The 9128-nt window shown below is 37.3% G+C and overlaps 1 protein-coding gene across 1 annotated transcript; it reads left to right on the top strand.

The window, feature by feature from the left end:
• Positions 1-4719: 4719 nt before the first annotated feature.
• On the top strand, positions 4720-6028 carry LOC129266614 (galanin receptor 2a-like). Its single transcript, XM_054904460.2, has one exon. It carries the CDS (start codon positions 4723-4725, stop codon positions 5953-5955), a length of 1233 nt encoding a protein of 410 aa, XP_054760435.2. The 5' UTR covers positions 4720-4722; the 3' UTR covers positions 5956-6028.
• The last annotated feature ends 3100 nt before the right edge of the window (positions 6029-9128 follow it).

Raw genomic sequence — 9128 nt, 5'->3', positions numbered from 1 at the left:
CACTATAAATACGATGGTAGCATGGGTGGTCACAGACGCAAAGCTTAACAGTGTGGCACGCTGGAGAATAAACATTTCAATATACAACAAAATCAACATTAGCAAGATTATATATGATGTGATGTGTGTGATGTAGGCCGAATGGTTACAGAATTATAAACAGAACGATGATAGAATAAACTTTCAAAAAGCTAAGTAAATAGAGATATTAGAGTTTATTCATCATCTTTCAATATTCATGGTTTACTAAACATGCAAAACAACAACAGTGGTGTCGACCGGTGTACATAGAGTAAATTGACACCGGTGTAAAATTCGTTGCGTTAGTTCAACACTTGTGTTGTTACTACGACGAATTTGATTAGTATTTCGATGAAATGTATATTATTGTATTCAAACTACACTTTAGTGTTAACACCTTAGGATGGGGTGCTCAAAGGGAACCAGCTGGAGTCAGTTTTACACCACATTGATAATGACATCAGTAAGCTTACACTGCAAAAGCAATAGTGTTTCACTTACACAAGTACACTCTAAATTACAGGGATTTAAAATTAGTCCACATGGACTGTAGTTAGGGACCAATCGAATTCCGGATTTAATTGAATCCTTCAGATTCCTTTTTTAAATCTCGAAAGATTTAAATTTAATTTGAATTTAAATCATTTGAGATTTAAATTTAAGTCTTTAGGATTAAAACAAAATCCAGAAATCGATTGGTCCCTAACTACAATCCATCTAGACTTATTTTAAATCCCTGTAATTTAGAGTGTACACTAGTCGATGTAATCAGTGAACGACACCAATGGTTTTACACTCGTGTTAAATTCAAGGTGTTTGTTCAACACCCTATGTTGGGGGTATGATTCTGAAGTTAACCCCCCCCCCCAATCGAAAAAATGGGTCATATTGTATTATTATTGTCAATAAAATCGCATTTGTGTCCTTTCTACTGTTGACAGCTGCTGTCTGAATTGCGCGCGACCCAGAATTTCTTGATAAGCGTGATTGAAGATAATATAAGTTAAGATATGTGTTAATGATTTAATTAAACGTACATGAATATACCGTAGTTGATCGATTCACGATAAATTTGCCCAATGTTAAACAATGACACTCCGTCTTTAACTCTCCTAGATCCAAACTTCCATTCCATTTCCCCTTCCTCTCTCTATCAATTTCCACTTCAAGTCTCTAATCAATTGACCTGCATTGCCCCCGGTGCCTTCATTTCCCTTCGTTTTTCCTTCCAGAATACATGCAACTTGATTTGCGTTGGATTTACAATTTTCTTCGGCTGACTTTACTTTCCTAATTTTCCTAAATTTGTATCGGCACTCTTCAATTCAATCATGAAAATTGAAATCGAACATTTCCGTCACATCTGCTCCGACGTGATTCCTCGCTATTAAGGTTTGTCCTATAGGCGGATGGAAACCATGTTCAAAGATCGATTACGTTGAAGATATTTAAAAACAATATTAATATTAGTGGAGATGCCGTGGCCGAGTGGTCTAAGGCGCCTGGCTATACATGGAAAGTCCGGGGTTCGAACCCCGGCCGCGGCACCTATGCCCGGGAGCAAGGCATTTAATCTACAATGCTCTTTTATCCTGCTTTCAAATAAATGGAAATGCTATATGCATTATTGGTAACTAGGTGTGCACTTGTTAAAAAAAAAAAAAAAAAAATATTAACACAGGCATTAAGCATGTTAAGCTTTATTTTAGATGTAATAGCTTTCAGTTTTCAATGTAAACAATTCATGAAGCAATCATACATCCATCTTTCATGTTCCAGTTCTACTTTTGAGCAATTTGGTATAATTTTTTTACATCTCCTAAGATTGTGACATAGAGAAATATGCACATGCTTCTAATCAGCTTCTGTGATTTTGTTTTCTATGAAATTAATTGATGAATCGATCACCTATAACAGTGATAGTTTCACTTGCAAGAAGGGGTGAAAGTTTTAGGCATAGAAAGCAAGAATGGTCAAAGTTCGTTACCTTTATGGCAGTTTGGTTCACACAATCATAGATAATCTTGCACAGAAAGTTGGACATAATATGGCATTTGTAAAATACCAATCACTCTTATACTTAACGGAACCAAATGTATATACACTATTGGAAAGCATTGAAATATGTGTGTGTGAGGGTGGATGTGTGTGTGTGTGTGTAGTGCAGCATTAACTTGATAATTCCTATAAAAAGTTGTTTAAACAAATGAAATGATAACATATTAACATTTTGATTGACTTATAATTGTATTACAATGATAGAAATGACAATATATCAGAGAGAGAGAGAGTGATAATGAAAAATTCAATTGCATCAAATTAATTTCGATTTCAGAATATGAACACTACATATCGAGCTTGCCGACAGCGACTTGCATTTATTCTTTATTTTTTATACTGCAAAGGAATGGTTGAGACGAGTAGAGTGAACTAGAAAGCAAATGGAAACAATTATATTATATATAACAATATTATATATTTAACAATTTCGAATAATTCTGACTTAGAAAACTTTTATTTTGACCTTTGTCATATTCACCAATGACAACCTGTTGATAAAGAATAAAAAGAAATATTTCGTTGGCCATGTTGGCATGTACCGACCAAAAACAATCACTGGACTACAATTTATTGTATAAACTTACACTTCGTAATAATTAGATCCCATTCCATTATTGTTATTTCAATATTGTATGTTTATCAAATAAGTCCGGATCAAGAAACGAACACACGACACGGAGCCCTTCGCATTTCCATTGCGATTGATTTTTAATAACATTATAAAAATGAACCTTGCTGATATAGGTCACTCAATTTGATTAATGTTTCTAGTTCAAATTCGCGATGAAAATATGAACCAAAATATTATTCAACTTTATATCTACATTTTAAAAATATTCATTATTTCTACAGCAAATGTGATGTGAGCAGAGTCACCTTCGTGCGATGTAAAACGATAGAATTGTTAGTAGCTTTCTCCAGCAAGTATATGTAATTGAGAGATGCAAAATATAATCATTTACAAATACATCCGGTGTGACAATTCTGACGATATTTTTTTTTTGGTGGGGGGCAGAAATCGACTTGCCAGAAATTTATTTTTCTTTTACACCAGAGTTAATGGAAATTCTTGACCCAGGTGAGGTGAATGGGTACCCGGTATAAATTCCTCGTATGCTCGAGCGCCGGATCAAGGTAGCCGTGCTAAAGCCGGGGTAATAATAACATTATCATGTTAAGCAGGGCCCGCTGGTAGAACAGTTTTCAGAACTGAAGTGGCTTCCCTGGGTAAAATATGACGTTGTTATCGATATTGTCATAATTCTGTTTTCATGACGACATTGCTGCAAATTTACGCTACATGGTTTTCTTTACAGTGTAAATGACAAATACAGAATGGAAGGACAAAATAGGATGTTGGACAGTCGGATTACCTCTTCACAGTAAAACGCTAACACTGTTTACTTTACACTGTTAGAAAATTTATCCTTATATAAAAGAACTTCCTGCAGCAGAGTCTCGAGAACACCTGTAAACTTACCAGATTGCGTAATCTTACAGGAAATTGGTATTTGGTGTATGGAAACTTACAAATTTCCTTGAATAAAACACCCTTTTCCCCTTTTTAAACAGACCTGTTCTGTTAAATTGCAGAAAAATTCCTGTTTTATGAATTTACAGAATTATTCTGTTATTGCTTTCAGCAAAATCTTTTTTTCTGTAAAATCATGGTTTTTTAACAGTGTATGAACCTTACATTCGTTGTTTAATCGGTTTAAACGACAATGCTTAATTATTTATTGAAAATTAAATATTAAAAATCAAACTCTATTATTTAAGATTCAAAACACTTGTTTGAACGGACACGGCCATCATTCATGATCCCCACCAATCTTGAGAATACTCTTCAGGAAGTTAAAGGAGAATAAAACTCTAAGAAGATGTTAGCTTGTGTGAAAGGTGAAAAAGAATAAGAGAATAAATTCAACGAAAGTGTGAGAAAAATTGGACAAACATTAAGAAAGTTATAAGCTTTTGAAAATCGAGAATATGCTAGTGAGATGGAGATCCTCCAATTGGCTATGCAACCGTGATTTGTGATGTCACATTCTGAACGAATTCCGTCTACACTACTAAACATAATACCTTAATAAGCATATATTTTCTCATTCAATTGATGGTACAAAGTCTTTGTCCATGATATCATTTGTGAAATTTCATATATTCCAATGAAAAGAAGACCTGATCTATTATAAAGTGGGAATTTAAACAAAATTAAAACATAAGTAATGGGGGGAATCGTTAGAGTGACAGCATACAACTTGGTCGCATTCTCGATGGAAGTATGTCTAGAAAATGATTTCAAACAACTTTCAAATCCTCATTAACTTTCTTATTATTTGTCCAATAGTTCTAAATCTTTCTTTAATTATATTCTTTGATTTTTCCTGTTTTCACTCATGCTAACTTGTTTATTGTTTCAATTGTGTGGGAAAAAATCTGAACACCATAATAAAACGTATCTGTCATCTATCGTGCTATAAACAAATCTGGATGATGAGTAATATTGTCGCATGATGTTCAAATGGCCTCTGGTTGATGCGTCACGTCACAAAATACGCTATCCATTTCTATCCACTTCAGATATTCTGACCATTATTTTGTATTTATATTTCACTCCTTTTCTTTTTCAGAAGCGAGATGAAGATGTCTTCTAAAGAACCCACGAGGCTTTTATTACTCATATTTGTGATCGGTGTCAGCAATGCGACCGATACTGCTACCCCATCGCAGTCATGGACGACCCTGGAAGATTGGACAACAAGTCCAGAATTCACCAGCGACATTCAACCGACATCTAATACCAGTATTACCACCGAGGTCTTTACAGTCAGCGAGGATGGTGTAAGACAGGTTGACGCTCCGATCTTATGGTTATGGAGTCCGGTTTCATGGTCTTGGGTCTTGATCTTGCAGCTCTTGTTTGCTATAATCGGTATCATTGGTAACTTTCTGGTCTTGTTGGTCCTCTTCCAGAGGCGAAGGCATTGCAGATCGACTGACACCTTAGTAGCAGCTCTGGCCACTGCGGATTTCTTGACGTCCGTGTTTCTTATTCCCATTCCCAAGGCAGTAAAGATCCCCGATACCTGGACCGGATATACCTACTGTAAAATACTCTTCCCGAACTTCCCATTGTGGACGTCGGTATCTGGCTCTACCTATACCCTGATGGCCATTGCCATAGAGAGATTCATCGCCGTAGTGTACCCTTTCTACTTCAGTCGCAGACTATCAAGGCGTGTTGTCTCGATGTGGATCGGTGTGGTTTGGATGGCTGCCTTTCTGTCTGGTCTTAGAGGGGTCATCCTTTTCCGCGTCGACAAAGAAACAAATCGTTGTAGCATTTCCTATCGAAACAACACCGAGAAGATTGCCTACGGATGCTTCGTTTTCGCCATCCGCATTGTCATACCCACCTTGACCATGTTCATCACCCAGACCGCTATAGCCTTCACCCTCCATCGCCAATCAACCAGGTTCGCCAGCAATGCCGTCGACAACAGCAACAACGAGGCTACGTTCCACGTGGTCGCCAAGAACCGAGTCCTCAAGCTGATGATGGTGGTCATTCTGATCTACGTTCTCTGCTGGAGTCCAAACCAAATCGCTTTCTTTGGTTACAATCTTGGTTTCGTCCCGACGTCCTACCGCTACAGCAACCTCAACAGTGTCTTCACCCTTCTCGGATTCTTCAATTCCTGTGCCAATCCGATCATCTACACTGCTCGACATCCTGAGTTCAGAAAGGCAATCGTGGCACTGGTATCGTCCGGTCCGATCAAAACCCATTCGCTCTTTGGGCATGGGGACATGGACACCAGTGTCACTACCTTGAGAAAAAGTGAGGCCGAACAAAGCCATAAGGAATGAAGCAGTTGAGGATGCGCCTTAATGGGATGATTACATGAACCTACGCACATGACATGCACTCACGCACACCCCAACTTACGCACACACACACCCATTAACGTATATACAGGTATACTATTATGTATACACACAAATATTGTAAATAGGCTTAAAGTCAATTATTGTTATTTTCATGGGTCGCGAAACCGGGGGGGGGGGAGAGCGGGATACAGCCCTCACACTTTTTTTTATTTAATAAACGTGTACAAAAACGTAAAACATACCATCTGATTGAGAATATTTGCTTTTAAAACCTTTCTGCGGCTCGTTATTTTTGTTTAAAAAACGATCTTTTTAGGCTTAATATTTTTAGTGCTTTCAATAGCAAAGTTTATAATTATGATTCGATAGAAAATGGTAAAACTTAATTAATTGGAAACAATTCAAAGCGTGTAATTGTAGTAATTGTAAATATGGTAAATATTTTCTTAATGATTTAAATTATGTTGAACTATCTTTTTATCTAATATCTCAATCTGACAGATGTGAAGTGACCGTATGATAACACTCTATTGCTTGTAAATGTTTTTACTCGATTTATATCGTGCTCCCCCTCTCTTTAGTTTCATTTTCAAATAAAGGCAATTCAAACGCTCAGCTTACAAATTCAGCGACACAAACTGGCACAGTATGCTTAAAAATTTGAGACCGGCACGTGCAGCACAAATTGTCGCGAGGCGACAATCTATGCAGGGGTGACAATTTGTGGTGTCAAATTATGCACACACAAATAAACGGGGCAACACTAGAATCTATTACGGATTTCAAAGCCAGGTTTTTTTTTATTTTTCAAACCAGACACAATAGCAATAACTTCTTGATTATTAGTTGGAGCAAAAAAATTTGAATTTGGGTTAGGGTTAGGGGGCCAAGATAGTCCGAAGAACTTTTCGTCACGGGGGGGGGGGGGGGATATCTTTAGCCAAATTTGCGCCTATAGAAGAAATATGGTTATTAAAAATATTTGAAATGTTGTCAGCATCATCAACAACAATATTATTAAAACTAATTTTGGAAATATTTTATTCATCATTGGAAAACTTCGTGGTATGTTTTAAAAACTTCCATGTGTTTTGCATGTCGTGTTTATGTAGAGCCAACTGTCTCACAAAGTAAATTTTCTTTTCAATGCGTGATATTTTAGTGAGTGTATTTTTATAGGATCTGTATCTTATTTGTGATTGTTCTGTACCTATCATGAATCTATAAAATAAGTTATTTTTTCTAATAATCGAATGCAAAATAGATGCCGATATCCAGGGTAATTTAATAATCGTTTTGTATGGATGACGCTTATCCTTTTTAACGGTATATGCAGGTTTAATTTCTCATTAATTATATTCATAATCAATCTAAAACCAAATCGTTCCGTGTAGACCCATCAGCTCCTCATCCTCCAATTTAGTTTTTGATGGTGACGATGTGTTATCAATCTTTGTCAGAGATCCAGGGGCGGATCCAGCTCCCGCCAATAGGGGGGGGGCCGAAAAAAAATTTCACCCATATTTTCCTCGATCGGTCGCTCAAAAATGATTTTTGTTTGTTTCTTTGAAGGGGTTGTCTCCGTGGCGTAATGAGCCAAAAATTTTGAGGGGGCTTGATACGGCATATCGCGTAAAGTTAATAAGAAGTTGCGAGCGAGCAAAATATTTGACATTTTGATTACAAAAATCAAAGTTTGTGATAGATTTTGACGTAACATTTGAAAAATTATAGGCCTATATTTCACACTTATCCCTTTCTTTTTCTTCCCATTTTCTTGGTCGTGAAAAATTTGGGGGGGGGGGAGGCAAAACGCGTGGGTTCTGGCTTGATCAAAAAGGAACCAGTTAAGGACGATTTGCAGTAAGCCATTAATATGATATATATTTCAACTTTTAGATAATGCGAGCGCGAAGCGCGAGCTGAATTTTTTTGACATTCCGACCTTAAAGATGCTTTTCTAAGCACTTTTTGAAATAAACGGTATAGGTATAAAACTAAACAACTGATGCGAGCGCGAAGCGCGAGCGGAAAAATTTAAACCTAAAAATGGGACACTCTATTCATGTTTTGTAAATCATGAAAAAGGAAGTTCCTACATTAATAACGAGAGCGCAAACTGGATAATTTTAGCACGTTTTTAATAAAGACCAAGCTGCGTATTTCAATAAACATGTCTGCGCGTGTTTTAGAGTTAGACAGAATCTGGGCATTCTGAATACATTTCATTTTTTAATCATGAAAATCAATAATGTGAGCGCGAAGCACGAGCGGAAAATATTTGATATTCCGATATGAAAAGGGTGAATTTAAGCACTATCCAAAGGACTGTGTAGGGAAATTGTGAAGTGTATGTGGATATCACTTAATAAATGATGCAAGTGCGAAGCGCGAGCTGATATTTTTATTATTATTTTGACCTAGGACCTGGACGTTCTAGGCCTAAGGACATTTTGTCATCATGTGAAAATTATGACTATCTTCCTATTCCTCTTCCTAAGCGCAATATGAAACTTGTCGATATTGCTTTCTGAAAAGAGACAATTTAATTATAGGAATTCATGAAAATGTTATCATCATATTTAATGCAATAAGCCTAAATGAGTGAGTGAAATTTGTGGACATTTAGACCTAAAACCTCCATTTTATAAGCACTTTTGTAATCATGAGTAATTTATGAATTGATATATTTTAACTTTTAATGCGAGGGCAAATCGCGAAATAAAAATATTGATAAACCCCTTTTTGCTCCGCCAACAGGGGGGGGGGGGGGGGGCTGGATCCGCCTATGGAGATCGGTCGATGATCTCGAGGCGAATTCAAGATCGGCCGGGCGATTACTTAAAAATAGGCCGGCGGCCGGTGGGAGACCGCTCGGGAATCGGTGGGTCGTCAGCCGATCATTGCTCGGACACCAACCAAAGAGTTCCCAGATTTGATCCAGATTTGTGTTGGGTAATCGACAGGGCACTGCTCGGCCACCAGTTAGTCTTTTTCAAGCCCACTCGACTTCTACAAAAATCGTTGGGCGATGACTAAATTCCAGCGGTGCCCGAGCAGGCTGCTAATCGGTCGGTCGCCGCTCTGAGTTGTGACTGAAGCCTTACAGTTATTGTTTAGTAGTATAAACAGGCATTAACATTTACCGTTTC

Source organism: Lytechinus pictus, chromosome 1, assembly GCF_037042905.1.
Source record: "Lytechinus pictus isolate F3 Inbred chromosome 1, Lp3.0, whole genome shotgun sequence".
Classification (NCBI taxonomy): Eukaryota; Metazoa; Echinodermata; class Echinoidea; order Temnopleuroida; family Toxopneustidae; genus Lytechinus; species Lytechinus pictus.
This window is presented reverse-complemented; position numbering and strand designations above follow the sequence as displayed.

Excerpts from the sequence above, each read along its gene's own strand:
- LOC129266614 (XM_054904460.2), top strand. The coding sequence starts at position 4,723 with ATGAAGATGTCTTCTAAAGAACCCACGAGGCTTTTATTACTCATATTT.